The 16,421-nt window shown below is 48.3% G+C and overlaps 5 protein-coding genes across 5 annotated transcripts; 2 read left to right on the top strand and 3 right to left on the bottom strand.

Moving 5' to 3' along the window:
* Positions 1-132: 132 nt before the first annotated feature.
* ATNIH1004_004234 (putative Gamma-butyrobetaine hydroxylase subfamily) lies at positions 133-1,560 on the bottom strand (the record flags this gene model as incomplete). Its single annotated transcript, XM_033568904.1, has 1 exon — positions 133-1,560. The coding sequence occupies one exon, from the start codon at positions 1,558-1,560 to the stop codon at positions 133-135; it is 1,428 nt and encodes a 475-aa protein (XP_033427710.1).
* Positions 1,561-2,809: 1,249 nt separating this feature from the next.
* AMD2_1 (Acetamidase) lies at positions 2,810-4,714 on the bottom strand (the record flags this gene model as incomplete). Its single annotated transcript, XM_033568903.1, has 6 exons — positions 2,810-2,928; positions 2,981-3,404; positions 3,459-3,506; positions 3,557-4,390; positions 4,449-4,654; positions 4,711-4,714. The coding sequence occupies 6 exons, from the start codon at positions 4,712-4,714 to the stop codon at positions 2,810-2,812; spliced, it is 1,635 nt and encodes a 544-aa protein (XP_033427709.1).
* A 2,460-nt stretch (positions 4,715-7,174) lies between these two features.
* On the top strand, positions 7,175-8,434 carry TPC1 (thiamine transporter TPC1; the record flags this gene model as incomplete). The annotated part of the gene is made up of 4 exons (XM_033568902.1): positions 7,175-7,207; positions 7,291-7,343; positions 7,481-7,634; positions 7,712-8,434. The coding sequence occupies 4 exons, from the start codon at positions 7,175-7,177 to the stop codon at positions 8,432-8,434; spliced, it is 963 nt and encodes a 320-aa protein (XP_033427708.1).
* A 264-nt stretch (positions 8,435-8,698) lies between these two features.
* On the bottom strand, positions 8,699-10,517 carry ATNIH1004_004231 (tubulin alpha chain; the record flags this gene model as incomplete). The annotated part of the gene is made up of 7 exons (XM_033568901.1): positions 8,699-9,165; positions 9,221-9,724; positions 9,796-9,867; positions 9,919-10,006; positions 10,072-10,225; positions 10,305-10,363; positions 10,506-10,517. The coding sequence occupies 7 exons, from the start codon at positions 10,515-10,517 to the stop codon at positions 8,699-8,701; spliced, it is 1,356 nt and encodes a 451-aa protein (XP_033427707.1).
* A 2,244-nt stretch (positions 10,518-12,761) lies between these two features.
* ATNIH1004_004230 (Mechanosensitive ion channel family) lies at positions 12,762-15,627 on the top strand (the record flags this gene model as incomplete). The annotated part of the gene is made up of 2 exons (XM_033568900.1): positions 12,762-13,394; positions 13,456-15,627. The coding sequence occupies 2 exons, from the start codon at positions 12,762-12,764 to the stop codon at positions 15,625-15,627; spliced, it is 2,805 nt and encodes a 934-aa protein (XP_033427706.1).
* Positions 15,628-16,421: the final 794 nt, after the last annotated feature.

The raw sequence follows: 16,421 nt of genomic DNA, 5'->3' as shown, positions 1-16,421 counted from the left end.
ATCCTGAGATAATACATCCCGTAAAGCGCTCTACACACATTTACACACAAAGTAATGCCTTTGTTGTTCCTTCCACATCATAGATATTTACAAAATTAACATCCTCTGCTGCTGTGGCATTTACCACATGGATTAAGCTTTAGAAGCTGTTTCCGTCTCTAGTTTCTCGACCTTGTTGTCCAAATATGGAGGTCCAGGAAGGGTATACCCAAACCATGAGAAGGGATATTTAGCGCTGAGGGTCTGGAACTTGGACAGCAGAGCATCTTCATCTACATAGGCACCCGCGAGCCAGCGGTGACCACTGCTCGTATTGAATTGGCGACGAGCATGGAGCACCCGACGGTTTTCAAATATGACACATTCTCCGGGGTTCAGTTTCAGCTCGAAAATCCGTCTCTCGTCTTCAAGCTGCTTGGCGAAGTAGTGCAAGGCACGGATGTTCTTCGACGTCGTTTCGTAATCCCTCCATTTTGGAAGCATGTTTCCCTGGAAGGGAGGGGAGTAATTCACATGCAAAAGATGCGGGTCCTGTTTTGAATCCGGTGTACCGGCTTCGAATACAGGCCAGGCATTTGAGTAGACGTGATCCTCGTGGTTGTACTCGTATGTGAGTCGGCACTGGGAGAGCTCCTTGAAGATCTCGGGGTGCCAGTGGTGTATCTGCGAGGCGACAGCAAAGCTGTCCAAGAACAACGACTCGCCACCCTCACACGAATTTTGGAGGCAATGCAGCAGCTGGAACCCGGGAGGGTTCTTCATGTACATCAGATCCATGTGGAAGTCGAGAAACTGGCTCGTGTATGCGACATTTTTGGCCTTCGGGACACTACGAACATCCCAGGTCGACCCATAGAAAGTATCCCGGATGGGACCCATCCTTGTTGCAATCTTCGCGACCATCTCACGAGAGTCAGGGATGTCTTTTACAAAGACCAAGCCGGTGATGGCTAAGTGACGCATAGCAGACGTGAATTTCAACTCATCGTCCATGTAATCGCTGTAAGAGATCCAGTGTTGGACTCTTTGCATAATCTCTTTATCCCAATCAATGCGTCTCCGCTTCAGCCCAGCGCTGCCCCTGTGCGGAATCGCAGAGGGGTACTTTAAGAACCTTAGGCTGTATCGGGAGACGTGCGACTCATCGTAGCCTGGGACGTCATTTGCCCATTTGATCTCAAGATGATCGCCATCCAGTTTGATCGAACGAGGCTTGATTGCGATGGGAATATCGCTGGTCCGGAAATTGCGTTGCTTCGAGAATTGGTCTACGCAACGGGTGCATTGGCAAGAATCACGAAGCATAGAATGTAAATACCAATCATCCATGCCTCCAAACTGCAATCGCATTCCCATCGCATTGACACCAACCGTGCCCGGATCGGGAGGTGGGCTTTCTAGCTCCAAGGGAGGTAGTTTGGGTCCGAGTCTTTTAAGCTTCGCATCAGGGACTGGTTGGATCGGATCAGCAACCGCGGAGTACAAGCGGCGAGAAGGGAGGCGCGATGAGGGTGCTGCTGCCCGTGCAGAGCGAAAGAAAGCCCCCAGGAGGCGCACCATGATGAGACAAATGCCAGAGGACCTTGAAAGAAAGGGTGGAGGTTGCAGGTTTAACACGGAGAGCTTGCCAGGTGGACTGACAGAAGTCACATGACCACTGCCTCGGCCCATCTCTGCTCATACATTTAAAAAAACCAATATTATTGCATACCCCTCCCCCGTATACCCTTCTGGAGTACAATCTACATAGGCTGCCTTAGGAGAAGCCTCAAAATATACTCACAGAGATCAGGCAGGACTTGTGAAAAAAGGTTGCATTTTTGCAACCCGACTGAGCACCATTGTTGTCCAAGCGTCTTAGCCCACTTATCAGTGTGCTAAGACGCACGATATTCTGTCCCATGATTAGCAAGTTAATACCAGAAAGGGGCGAAATGCTGACCTTCTGACTCCCTCCTTCAGTGTCTTCTCCGGGAGACAAAAGACTATAGGAATCGGCCTGGGTTGGGTGCTCGATACTCTTCTCCAGTCGACATTATAGCGCTTGATTCACCGAGGCGCATGGAAAGCAGTTTATGAGTGGCCCATCCATCTCCATTTGTTTCACTGACTGGAAGATGGGTTTTCTAATCAAGCCACATGAACTCTGCATTTCTGGAAGGTTGTTAGAGACGTGAAGTATTTTACAGTGGGCTAAGCGGTTGTGACGCTTGTACAGATATTCAGATATCGACTCTATGTGGATCTGATAGTCCAGCTAGCTAAGTTAACTATTTTCTCTGCTTATGTAAAATCTCTATAGTTAGTTAGTTAATTATAGACTCTAGTAAAGTTCTAATTATCTGTGAGTAATCTATACAAAATAACCATCACTGCAGCTTTTGCATAGACCTTAGTAACCATTTGCTCGGAGTGACGTGCAATGGGTAATCACTCAGAACACTTTCTCACTGGGGGTCAAGGAAAGAGAGAATCTAGCTTCACTTAACCCCCTCTCACCAATAGAAAACGCATCGTATCTCGTTTGGATGGATTCATCTGGGGTAGAACATAGTCGTCCTTCGTCACCTCGACTATATGCCCACACTCCTACCTAGGGACGAATGCATGTGATATTTCCCCCAACCGTCCACACAGCCAACGTGAACTTATTGGATACTCATAGGTTGATTTGCTCTATACTGTCATGTGCTCATGGGATAAAAACATGGTGCGGAATAGCCAGCAAGAATTTAGAACCAAGCCTGTTGACAAGAACCTCCAGCTCTGTACAAGCTTAATGCCAAGGGTACTGCGAAAACCTTATATACTAATGGAAGTCAAGCAGTCCACTTAAATATTCAGCCAAGGTCAAAATTTGTTCCTCATGCAATCGCCTGCCAACCAGTTGCACCGCAATAGGCGAGCCATGGTACAATTCCGCATCATCTATATGTCAAGTATTAGAAAGTAGCCAAAAAATGCTGTTGAAATAACCTACAGTCATCATACACTTGCTGGTCTTGGCTGTTTTCAGGCCTATAAGTTTGGTCTTGTTTGTCAATGGCTTTATCGGCCCGTGTAACCGGTACAGTAACGGAGGGATAATCCAAGATATTCACAAAGAGCGAATAATCCACATATCGTAACTGATGTGGTTTGACGGCCGTGTATGCGATTACAGGGGTAATGAGAGCATCGGCTGTCCTCCCAGTACCGGTTACATTGATAGTCTCATTCCAATAGTCCAGATACGCCTTCTGGAATTCTCGTTTCTCAATATTAATGGCTGCTATTTGGCTGGCATCGGCCTGTTTACCCTGGCCGTGATTGAACGGTTCGAGGACTTGAGGGATTGGGGATTCTCCTGATAAAGAAAGATTCTGAAAACAGTCTCTCCCGCCATCGAGCCCGTATATTTCAAACTATTGTCTTGTTAGCAGCATGTCACATATTTAGATTAACGAGTTCGCGCGTACGGCAAGTTTGGCGGCAAGTTTATGGGAGGGAGGTTCCCATTCAATAACCTAGGTTAGATATCAGCTGTTGCACCTCACTAGAGTTTCAACAAAACTACCTTGTGCCCCAGGCGCTTCAGGAGACCCGTTACGTACTCCATTGCTCGCTGGACAGGTGGTTGTGGCATCACACATCCATCATGCTTTAACACGCCAAACGCAAGCTTCCCGCGCCCATCTGTTGACGATCGAATGAGATCTAAAACTGACTCCTCCATCTCAGTCCTCCAGGGAAGCTCCACCACCAGCGGATCCTGGAGCCACGGTTGTTGGCTGAGAACCGCCTTCATCAGCAATTTGAGAGCCGATGCACTGGTTGCCATAGGTCCCACCACAGACGGCATCACATTCTGGCCATCCATTGAATTCGCAGCCCCCTCGTATGGAGACCTCCCCGACGAGGGCCTCAATCCATAAAGACCATTCAGCGCGGACGGGTGCCGAATACTACCACCGATATCAGTGCCGAACCCAGCAGGTGAGCCCCGAAAACCGATCAATGCGCCCTCGCCGCCTGAGCTGGCTCCTGGAGAAAGCCTTCGGTTTTGTGGAAGGCGTACATATCCAACGATGTTATTGCTCGTCTCCGCGCCCATTAGTGTATGAGGGACACTGGTCTTGCAGTACAGCACCGCTCCGAGCTCGCGCAGTTCACGCACCAACTCACTCTCGTAATTCAATGCTCTCCCATCGTACGGCTTCCCTTGGAACGTTCCGATCCAGCTCACATACCCCATTGTCGTTTCCACGCCTCTTACATGAAACTGGTCTTTCAGACTTATCGGCAATCCATGAAGCGGGCCTTTTGGTTTCCCGTGTCTCGCAAGATACTCATCAAGCAATCGAGCTTCCTCCAAGGCTGCGGAAAAGAAGACTTCGTGCAAGCAATTTGTCTAAGATCTGTCAGCGAAGAGGACATTATTCACATAGAGATAAGAAAAATTAGCCGACCATTTGGTGCGCAAGCGCTGCTCGATGGCAAAATGCCTCCGTCACCTCTACAGCAGTCCATTGGCCTGAGGACGTGTTTTTCGTAATTTTAACTGCATCTGCTTCTGTGATCTTGATCTTTTGTGGTGTGAGATACTGCTGTATGAAATCACCAGTGACATCTGGAACTTCCTGGGGGGAAGGCAAGTGTGCGAGTTGCCATTCTTCTGGTATGGCCGTCAGTATTGCTGCACGTTTTGCGTCGGCCACTGCCTTCCAGGACGCATCTTGGGAGTCCATATATCTTGCACTTTGAATGTATATGCTCGTCCCAGTGGTGGTGGTTACTTAACAAATATTTCTGGCAACAGATGTCGGAGCCAACAACAATAAGATCTAGGTCGTGACAATGCGGGGCAAGTCAAAAATATGAGAAATACGAGCTCGGAACGAAGTGTCCGTGGTGGAGGACGGCCATTTTAGTTCCAGATAGCGGGCCAACAGTTGAATATAATACTGTACATGGTGAGACCTATTGCTAATTGGTTATTGTGGTCGAATAAGAGCTATCAAGCTGTCCGTACATCAGAAGAAATTATGATGCATAATTAGGGCTAGTACCGTTTTTAGTGCATATTGATACAAGCTTAGAACGCCCTCTCAGCCAGTGCGATAGTTTCCCTGCGCGTTATCTAGCGAATACCGACGTCATTGCCAATGTGACTGACAGATAAAAACCTGTGGAAACATGTATATACTGTTGAATTAAGTAGGAAATGAATGAAATGGAGTTATTTCGAATGGCTGATTCGACTAAATCCAACCGCTTAGTTGAATATTGAATGGTTCAATTGATGATCAGAATTACGAGCCATCTAGACACGATTTTATATCTCCCAAGAATTTTGGCCATCATCCCGTAGATTTCAAGCACCACCTTCCCCATCGGACAGTCCTGTGGCCATCCAAACAGCTGTTTTCGTGACTTGAAGCTTTTCCGTGGTGTTTCAGATAGCCGCGAGTGGGTGGAAATGACGAAATGGTCAGGATTTCGGGGGTCGAATCGATCGCCTACCTATATTTATAACCGATTTTCTTCAACATATACAACGATCTGCCTTCTGCATAATGTAGGTAGTGGGAGAAACCGGGGTGAGCTCTTACCTCTGGGCCATCTATACAAATTCGACCACATCGATCCAGCGGACACAGTCTTTCAGGAACTGAGGTTCAATGTAAAGTCTATCTCTGAGTTGGCATAATCGAATTCTATGTTGAAAAACTAGGCTCGTCTCAAATTGAAAGTGTTAACAGGCGATGAAATAGACCCGTCAGAAGGACTTTGTCGATGTTTAGCAGGCAACTCTAGCATAGCACGTTATATAATTGTCTCACTCCGCTCAATTAAGTCGTAAGTTGGAATCTTGAGCGTCTCGAAATCTCCCTCACCATCAAAGCGATGCTAATTTTTCTTCCGTTGGCAATATGCCATCACCTCATCGCGCACAGTTTCTCACTCAACGACACTCATGCCTAAGGCTTTGGCATCATCCTTGACTCTCTCTAAGGCCTCCTTAATCCAAGATATACAGTTCCATCCAGGAGTGCCTTGCCCAATTACGCAGAAGTTCTGCAAGGCGTTCCCTATCCTCTATCTTTCCGATCATAATTCGAACAAGCAACATGTTGGTAGGTATAAGTGGGCATTCGGCGTCATTAAAAAACCATTCCAACCAGCTCCCGTGGCTTCTGCTCTCCTTCGTAGCGCATACCCATTTTACCGCCTATTTCAATCTTTGGGCCGACGATGATGCCCACTGATACCTTAGTAGATAGAGTATAATATCAATTCTTATGCATCGACAAGATCGCACACCATGAACTTGCATATCTTCCTTGCCGGGCATAGAAGAGGCTTCTCTCGGCACATAGAGGCCAATGTAGAGCCGATCTTTATTAGAACATATGCGTAGTGATCTTGACAAATTCTTTGTCTGAACAAATAATTCTACCGGCACCAACTGTATCGGTGTCGGGATATCAGACGGGAAGTGATACAGACACACCACCATGGGCTGAACGGAGCGGGCATAAACCGGTGATTCAAATGCTACTCGACAAGGGCGCTGATGTTGCGGATATTCACGAGTAGTTGTGCCAACAGATCATCCAGTATAGAGCAACCTTCTGTAACTGCCTTCCCTGGAATTTCGAACCACTTCCTGGAGGTTTCAAAACTTATCCCATTCCTCTATTCAGTATACGAATATGCAAAAAGGGTGACCATAAATAGAGACAGTGCAAAAACAAGACCACTATTCTAATATAAACCTCTGGTTGGTCAATTTAATGAATAGGAAACTAATATAACAGACCCCCAATAAGCTGGTAGTATTCCCAATAGAAATACGAATCACGTGAACACCATTAAAGCAGCGACGGAACTACGTCATTTCAGCGTCCCTTCAATGCATAATTTTTAATTTTTAATTTTTTGAAACTATATCATAATAATAAAGTAACAAATTCCAACTTCAAGTTCTTCTTACGTATTACGGAGTCTAAAACCTATTTTATCTTTTCTCCTGAACTAACATCAAGCATCTAGAATATTATCTTCTCTGCCCTGTTTTCACCCTGCATTCAATGCTTCCATCGTGATCATACGATCTCCAACCTTACATACGGAGTATCGTACCCCCGGTATCCTCCGATCTTTCCCATCCAATCTCTTATTTGTCACATGCATGTCGGCCGGGGGAGAACACCTCAAGGATGAGGTGAGTGACTCTATCTGAACTAAAGTCGATCACTTGTGACGACCACGTTGGCTGTGTTTTGTTGCTAACTACTGTGTTATCAGGGCACTCGACGACAGGTTGTCCTCGCCGGTGGGATAGCCGGTTTGGTTTCCCGGTGAGTTATAACGTCTCATGAGTTAAACTTCTTTGTTTCTTGGTCGCTATTGTTCTTGATCAATTCAATTCAACCCAATCCAAAGATCTATCAAAAGAAAAGAAAAGAAAAATCTAATTAAATTCTTGCGGGGATAGATTCTGCATCGCCCCTCTCGATGTCGTCAAGATTCGTCTTCAACTCCAAATCCATTCCCTCTCCGACCCTGCCTCCCATAAAGATGTAAAAGGCCCAGTGTATAAGGGGACTCTCTCCACGATGCGAGCAATCATCCGACAAGAGGGTATAACTGTAAGTTTTTTTTTCCCCCTCTTTTCCCGAACTTCGCGGACGATCACGCTTACTCGTGCCGTGATGAACGAGAACAGGGTCTTTGGAAAGGAAACGTACCTGCAGAATTAATGTATGTCTGCTACGGCGCGGTTCAATTCACCACATACCGTACTGTGAACCAACTTCTCACCCAATTGGACCCTTATCGGCTTCCTGCGACCGCCGAGTCCTTCGTTTCTGGCGCCTTCGCGGGAGGGTTGGCCACGGCCACGACATACCCGTTGGATCTTCTGCGAACGCGTTTCGCCGCCCAAGGGACGGAGCGAGTGTATAAGTCTCTTTTGGACTCCGTGCGGGAGATATCGAGGCGGGAAGGGCGCATGGGATTTTTCCGGGGTTGTAGTGCGGCCGTCGGCCAGATCGTCCCGTACATGGGATTATTTTTTGCGACGTACGAGTCGCTCCGGCCTTCTCTATCAGGCCATTATGATCTGCCTTTTGGGTCTGGAGATGCCGCTGCCGGCATCATTGCCAGTGTGCTGGCCAAAACCGGGGTATTTCCATTAGATCTGGTACGAAAGCGCCTGCAGGTGCAAGGGCCGACGCGCTCGTTGTATGTCCATCGTAACATCCCTGAGTATCGCGGGGTGTTCGCCACGATCGCGCTAATCCTCCGAACCCAGGGCATCCGCGGCCTATACCGAGGCTTGACGGTGAGCCTGTTGAAAGCCGCCCCAGCTAGCGCGGTGACGATGTGGACATACGAGGAGTCGCTGAAGCTACTGCGGAAATGGGACGTGGCTGCGGAGAAGGATTAGTCGACCCGGTGTTTACGAATTCCCCCTTTAGACTGTCCACTATCTAATAGAATTAAAAGACTTGCATTCATATTTCGACCCTGTAGGGCGATCTGACGCACTATCGGACAAGAGCTAAAATTTCAAACAACGCTAGCGAAGCAGGAACAGAGGGGTTGTCGCGAGTTGAAGGACAGGATACACTCAGTTTTGAAGTTTGACAGAAATTAGACATACCAAGAATCAAACCAACGAAAGCGGACAAGGCAGAGGATTTCCTGAGTATCAGTACTCCACTTCCTCCGGCTCAACCTCCAAACTGTCGTTGGCCACTTCTTCGTAGTCCTTCTCCAGAGCAGCCAGATCCTCACGAGCCTCCGAGAACTCACCCTCTTCCATACCTTCACCCACATACCAGTGCACGAAAGCACGCTTAGAGTACATAAGGTCAAACTTGTGGTCCAGGCGGCTCCAGGCCTCGGCAATGGAAGTGGTGTTTGACAACATGCTAACGGAGCGGTCGACAGGAGCGAGCTCACTGCCAGGGACACGCACAGGCTTCTGGTAGTTGATGCCCAGCTTGAACCCTGTAGGGCACCACTCAACCAGGTTAAACGAAGCCTTGGCCTTGAGAGAAGCGATAGCCAGGTTACAGTCACGAGGCACCACATCGCCACGGTACAACAGAGCCACAGCCATGTACTTGCCGTTGCGAGGGTCGCAAACCACCATCTGGTTGTTGGGTTCGAAACCTGCAAGCCGCGGTCAGTGAAACTAAATGACGTGTCGAATTATGGGGGCGCATACACTGGAAAGTAAGGTCCTGCACTCTGAAACTCTCATGAGAGCTGCGGCTAGATCCAACCACAGGCGCATATGAAATCAGGGGGTAGTGGATCCGAGGGAACGGCACCAGGTTGGTCTGGAACTCGGCCAAGTCGACATTGAGGGCGCCGTCGAATCGCAGACTGGAGGTAATGGAACTGACGACCTGGGCGATCAGGCGATTCAGATGGTCATAGCCGGGGCGGGGAATATCCAGGTTGCGGCGGCAGATGTCATAGACGGCTTCGTTGTCCACCAGGAAAGTGCAGTCGGAGTTCTCAATGGTGCTGTGGGTGGACAAAACAGCGTTATATGGCTCGACAACCGCAGTTGACACTCGAGGGGATGGGTAGATGGCGAACTCCAGCTTGGACTTCTTGCCATAATCGGTAGAAAGACGCTCCAGTAGCAGAGCACCGAAGCCGGAGCCGGTACCACCACCAAAAGAGTGGAAGACGAGGAAGCCCTGGAGAGAAGAGCAGTTATCTGGGTGAATTTATTAATACGTCCACCCCATGAAGTCATGCAGCCAAGTGTGGGGACTGTTGGAAACGTACCAGCAACACGGCGGATGCGGTCGATCACATTGTCGACGAGTTCCTTTCCAATGGTGTAGTGGCCACGGGCATCTGCTATGCATGAGTGCTACTCGTCTTCCATGCCGGAACCCCCAAACCTACAGTTGTTGGCAGCATCCTCCTTGCCGCTAATCAGCAATTCGGGATGGAAGAGCTGACGGTAGTCACCAGTGCGGATCTCATCGATTGGCTGTGATAATTCGTTTAGCAGTCGGGACTTCAGAAGTGGATCTACCGGCGTGGGTGACTGCATACCGATGGGTCAAGATCCACGAAGATGGAGCGAGGAACGTATTTTCCGCCACTGGTTTCGGTGAAGAAGGTTTGAAAGGAGCCACCCTGGTTGATTTCCTCGGCTTCCTTGGATGCAAAATGACCATCTGCCTTGAGGCCATGCTCCAGAAGATACCTAAATTCAACCGGAGCACAGTGAGTATTGAATGTTATGTTTACGGCCGAGGGTCGATGGACAAGCGGTGAGGACGTACAGCTCCCAAGCACTGTTACCAAGCTGAGTACCAGCCTGGCCAATGTGGATGTGGCAAACCTAAACTCGGCAAGGGAAATCAATTAGAACGTATTCACCGTAGTTAAATGTGTTCTGCATGGATAGGGGCAGGTATAACCAGCTTCCAGGCTCAGGAGAGGGACCGGTGCGGGGGAGTAAACAGAAATGGGGGGGTTCATACCTCGCCGCGCATGACGCCGAATTAACCTGGGATTGGAACGAGACGCGAGAAGACGTGATTTAACAGTGGGATAGAAGACAGACGAAGATCCAGAGAGAAGAAATTCGATGAGAAGGAAAAGGAGAAAAGAGAAAAGAAAAGAAAGAGGATGGTGATAGCTCGACAGAGCGAACGATCGTTCCTGCCGGGCGCCAATAAACTGGTCTCCCCAGCCAATCAACGCCGCTCTTCCCCCCCTTACCGCAGATCGAGTCCTCAGGCGCCACAGCAGACGCCTAAGGCACCCACCCAACCTTTCAGTTGTTGCCAGCATTTCCTTGGATCTATAAAATAGACTATAGGAGTTAATTGTGCTACGTACATGGACGAAGATCATGACGATATTGTAGCAGTCAGTATATTCAGCTAATCTTTATCTCTATCGTATAGAGGATATACAGTGCATATGTCGATAAGCAAATCATGATAGCAATGCTTGTTTAGCTCAAGATAGTCAATTATGCTCACTCATACATTCGACGATGCAGCAGCGAAGGATCTTCGATACCATGGCGGGGTAAAACACGTCATCGAGCCAGTCCCGCGAAGATTTGACGGTGATGTTGAAGGGTGGTGAGAGTGGCTACAAGGAGTAGAGAGATATCCAATAATTGTGTATTCGTATAGAGTAGAGGGACATCTTTCCCCCGTCCTCTGGTATAGAAACAAACGGGGGCAAAGAAAAGACATGAAACAGAGAGGGGAGAGAGAGTTTTACCAAAGTATGGGAAAAAAAGACATCATGTGACATGAGATGTGTACATATTTTATGCGACAGGCAAGTTATGCAGAAGCCAACATCCCAGAACCTTTTCAGGAAGAATGAAAGACAGCTGACAGCCCATCAACCACGGCTGGGCGTGCTATTAATATCCCTTCCTCATGTCCTGGAGTACTAATTGCTCCTCATCTTGCGTGGGCTCCAGATTAATTGAAACCAGTGGTTCCCACCGTCACCTCGCAGGAATTCGACGGTACGGAAAGGAGGGAAATAGATTGCCTTCAGCGCGTGCCTGAGGTGGCGTTGCTTGGCAGTGGCCAATTTACGCAGGCGTTTTCATCCCCACCCTCATACATGGAATTTACCGGACCTTCTGCACTCTGTATACTCTGTATGTATGTACACGGTACAAAGATGTATGAATGGTGCCGTCCCGAGTACTTTGACAAGGAATTTTCTCTGCATCGACTCCGGACTACTCTCAGTTCGGGCCAAGAATGGGTGAAACAGGCGAAATGACATGCAAGGCATCTAGAACTCTTGGATCGGAACATAGTTATTGGCTGAGGCGTTGCGTACCCAGATATCTCTGTCGGGGTCCTTCAATAATGGCAGCTTACCACGGACCTAGTTGGACTCTTTGAGGGACCACTTGGGACAGACCCGGTAAGGAGACGATTTTGAGCTCTGCATGTGCTTCGCTTAGGTCTCACACTGGTTGGGGGAAATTAGCAAATGATTCATTTCACCACAAATGAGACGGATGTCAGCAGCGGGACGTAGGGCTTGGATCGGATTGGATGAGAGTGTTTTATTGGAACTCTTTCCCATTTCCAACGGTCTGGACTGATGGAAAGCGGCGATTTTCTCCACCGGACCATGATCCTGTGCGATCGGCATCTTCGTGGGCTCGCTTTTCTCCGGGCTGCGATGGAGTGTTCACTGTTGGAATTTGGTGCTATCCTGCTCATGCTACTCCAGTTTTTTTAATTTTTTTTTTTTTGTCCTTTCCTGGCTTTCCCCCTATCATCGCCATTATTGATCTCTTTCCCTCAGTCGTTCGCCCTCGCAGTCTCTAGTCTCTCATTATTCTAACTCTCTCTTTCCTTCCATTTTCTATACAATATTCAATCCTCCGTTGTTTATACTTTTCATATTTTATTTTTCTTTATCGTCAGATTGGGTGATCATTCCGCTCTGTGACAGACCTTTCCCCACCTTTCTTGGTGTCAGATTGGTTACAGAGCAGGGCTTGGAGCATCCATCTATAGAACTCGACATTTTCCCTCTCTTTCTTTGTACTTTCTTCCATTCATACCCCCCACACTCGCTTTTTACTATTGTTATTGTTATTGTTATTGTTATTATTTCCCCCTTCTCTGGCTTCTTAGAATATTTTGTCAATCGTTTTACTTCCAATCAGTCTACCCTGTCACAGATTTTATTGATCGGCCTTTCGCCAAACCTGTGGCTCACACTACTGGCCTGGTGCCAGCATGTCGACTCCTGTGGAGGAGCTTTCGGCTCCCAGATACCCAGAAGACAAGAAGAAGGAGAGAACCGATGAAGTCCCAACCTTCGATGATGGTGTCTATGGCGATGAAACCTGGAATGATAGTAATCGGGTTCACCTCCAAGTCGATACTGCCTCGTACGACGATCTAGACAGGACCGCATTGCGTTCCCCATCAGCCACAAGAGAGCAGGCCAAGCGTCTTGAAGATGACCTGGCTGTTCTCGAGGCAGAGCGTGTGGCATCCCGTTCCGCTCGTGACGAGCGCGAAAGAGAAGACGGAGCAGGAGACAGCCATTCCATCTCGCGAACTCGCTCGCGGCGCTCCCAGACCGTTGATGAATTCGATGAAGCTACCAACCCATTGCACGAAAAGGCCGCTGTCTACAACCCCCCGGAGGACCCCAACACCAGTTTTGCGAAGTTCATCAAAAAGATTCACGAGTCCAGCTTCCTAATTCGATATGTCACGTACATTGTCCCTTTGGTCCTCATTCTGCTAATCCCGTTATTGGTCGGGGCCCTGGCATACCCGGATGCCAACGTTGGAGGTGTCAAATTGCTGTGGTTTTCGGTCTGGTTGGAAATCGTTTGGTTAACTTTGTGGGCCGGTAGAGTATGTGTATCGCGCATCTCCTAGTCGTCTTCTATGGTGGGCTAATTCACTACTTCCATAGATCGTGGCGAAGTGTATACCCATCCCAGTAGGGTTGTTGGCCAGTGTTTTCACCAATAACGCAAAGAAATGGCGCGACTTGGCAAAGCAACTGGAGCTCCATGCCACACTTTTCTTCTGGTGGCTGGGTGTTGAAGTCTCATTCTTGCCCACAATGACAAACCACCACGTCGATGGCAACCGCGGGACGCGTGAATGGGAGAGGACCGTCAACAAAATCATCATTTCTGTCTTCGTTTTCGTGATTCTGAACCTAATCGAGAAATTCATCATCCAGCTGATTGCAATCAGCTTCCATACACGTACCTACGCCGATAGAATTGAGATCAATAAGTTCCAGATTGGCAGCTTGACCAAACTGTATGATTTCTCTCGGAATAAGATCTCAGACAATGATGAGGATTTTGAAGAGAAAGAGAAGAATAATGATAACGGGATGAAGACCCCTCTCCAAATCGCCGGAAAGGCACAGCGAGCTGCCAAGGGCGCTTTGAACAAGGTTGGTGATGTGGCAGGCGCGGTTGCTGCGGACTTCACTGGCCGCAAAGCCACAAACAGTACACAACCCTATCAGGTTGTCCTCACCTTATTACGGACCACGTCCGGTTGTCAAGTTCTCGCCCGTCGGCTGTACCGGACTTTCGTACGTGATGGCTTCGATACTGTCTTCTCGGGCGACTTGAAGGAAGCTTTCGACAATAATGACGAGGCAGACGCTGCATTCGTCATGTTCGACAAAGATATGAATGGCGACATCTCCATGGATGAGCTGGAGGCAGTGTGCGTGGAAATTGGACGCGAACGCAAGTCCATTACCGCTTCTTTGAAGGATCTGGATTCAGTTGTGTCCAGGCTTGACAACGTCCTGGAGTTCTTCGTGGCCGTCATTACCCTCATTGTCTTCCTTTCCCTTATCTCTACGTCGGCGGCAGGTGTGCTCACATCCGCTGGATCCAGTATTCTAGCCTTATCCTGGCTTTTCTCTGCCACCGCGCAAGAGTTCCTCCAGTCGGTTGTCTTCGTTTTCATCAAACATCCCTTTGACGTCGGAGACCGTGTTACAATCTACGGCAACTCGGGCGATGCTGGTCTTGGTGACGACTATTTCGTCAAGCAGATCTCCTTACTCTACACGGAATTCAAGAAGATGCAGGGTCACATTGTCCAGGCGCCGAACAGCTATCTCAATACTCTTTTCATCCTCAATCAGCGCAGATCTGGCGCCCTCGCCGAGGCAATCCCCATCGTCATCAAGTATGGAACAACACTCGAACAGATTGATGCTCTTCGTCAGCGCCTCCTGGAGTTTGTCCGAAGTGAGCGACGTGAGTTCCAGACCAACATCCTCACTGAGATGCGCCAGGTGACCGAAAACTTCTCCGTGACCCTCAACGTTGTCTTCTTCTATAAGTCGAACTGGCAAAATGAAGGGCTGCGTCTGCAGCGCCGCAACAAGTTCATCTGCATGCTCATGATTGCCTTGCAAGAGATTGGTATCGAAGGGCCACGCATGAACCTTCAGGGTGCCAGCGTGGACATTCCGTTCCATGTCGCTGGTTTCCCTCAGCAAACGTCCTCCAACAACGACAGCCGCCCACCAGGAACTCCCTTGAGCGGGCGACACGACCTTCCCGAGAACACCGGCGTCAGCAACTCCAGTGCCATGCGTCACCCGTCGATCCTTCGCAAAGGTGCAACAACCGCCGCTGCCCGCGCTCGCGGCGACACGATGCAATCCCGCAAGCATGTCGACTTCTCTCTGGGTATGCGCGACGTATCTTCTAGCGATGTGATGGGCGATGTTTTTGAAGATCGTGCTCAGCGAGTCGATGATGTCGTACGGTTCACCAACCGAGAAACCGCCGAGCGTCGCATCCAGGAAGAAGAGGAAGAAGAGGCTGAGCGCCGTAGCCACCGCTCCTCTTCCTCCCGGCCACGCGCTAACTCCAACCTAAGCGTACCCTCCGCTCCAGGTGAAGGCCGTCGGTCGACTGAATCCCAAGGCGGCCGTAGCATAGCTTCATCCGTCAGTCGCAACCGATTCTTCCGCCACCGAACCAGTCTCTGCCGAGAACATGAGGATCTTGCCGAGCAAGGACGTTACGACGCACTCACTCAAATCCGTACCGTTTCACCCTCTGGACGAAGCCTCGATCGACCATCAGAACGGTAAAACCAGAGAACACAATCCGAAAAAGAGTTTGAGAGCAGAAACAACAAATCATCTCATATCATACATTTGGAATCATTTCCCATCTACACTCATTCAGTACATACCTTCGATGCACCATTAACCTGTCATTTATGTTATCACGTACATACGTATCTGGGCGGCCTTTTCTATTCCCATCGTTTTACTTTTTCTTTCCTTTTTTTTTTTGTTCTTCCTTCTTTCCTTTACTATTTACTAATAGCTGTTGTTAAGCCAACTGTGCAGAGACCACTATCAATCTGTTCTATTCTTAGCTTTACCGTCTATTCTCAATCTACTACTTCTGGATTGGTTGACAACTTGTCGTCTCTACAAAAATATCATTTAAGTCGATTTTGATATACTTCGTTATCATTTAGACTTCCAATTTCATATATGGTTTCAATGTTGCAGCTGGATCTTGGACATTTAGACTTGTATTGTCTAGAGAAATCGTCGGAATAGATTCTCTCAGGCATATACGTATACCGTCTCATTCGATTTGCAAATTAATATAACGTGGTATATAGAAATTGCGTCTATATTCTGTAGAAAGTCTGAGAAGCTTGGCATTGAAACTTGTAGCACAAGGCAATACCATACAGTCAGACAATATCAAGACACGCACATAGATCAGCAGGAAGTCTACATGATACGCAAAGAATTATAAGAGCTTCAATAGATCGATTTTTTATCATTAAAAACGAAAGAAATAGAGAGAGATTTAACTTCACAAAAGCTTTTAATCCTGCTTTTGCTGCCCTAAAACAATTTAT

The sequence above is a fragment of the Aspergillus tanneri genome (assembly GCF_003426965.1).
Source record: "Aspergillus tanneri strain NIH1004 chromosome Unknown AapTan_3_pilon_pilon_pilon, whole genome shotgun sequence".
Classification (NCBI taxonomy): domain Eukaryota; kingdom Fungi; phylum Ascomycota; class Eurotiomycetes; order Eurotiales; family Aspergillaceae; genus Aspergillus; species Aspergillus tanneri.
This window is presented reverse-complemented; position numbering and strand designations above follow the sequence as displayed.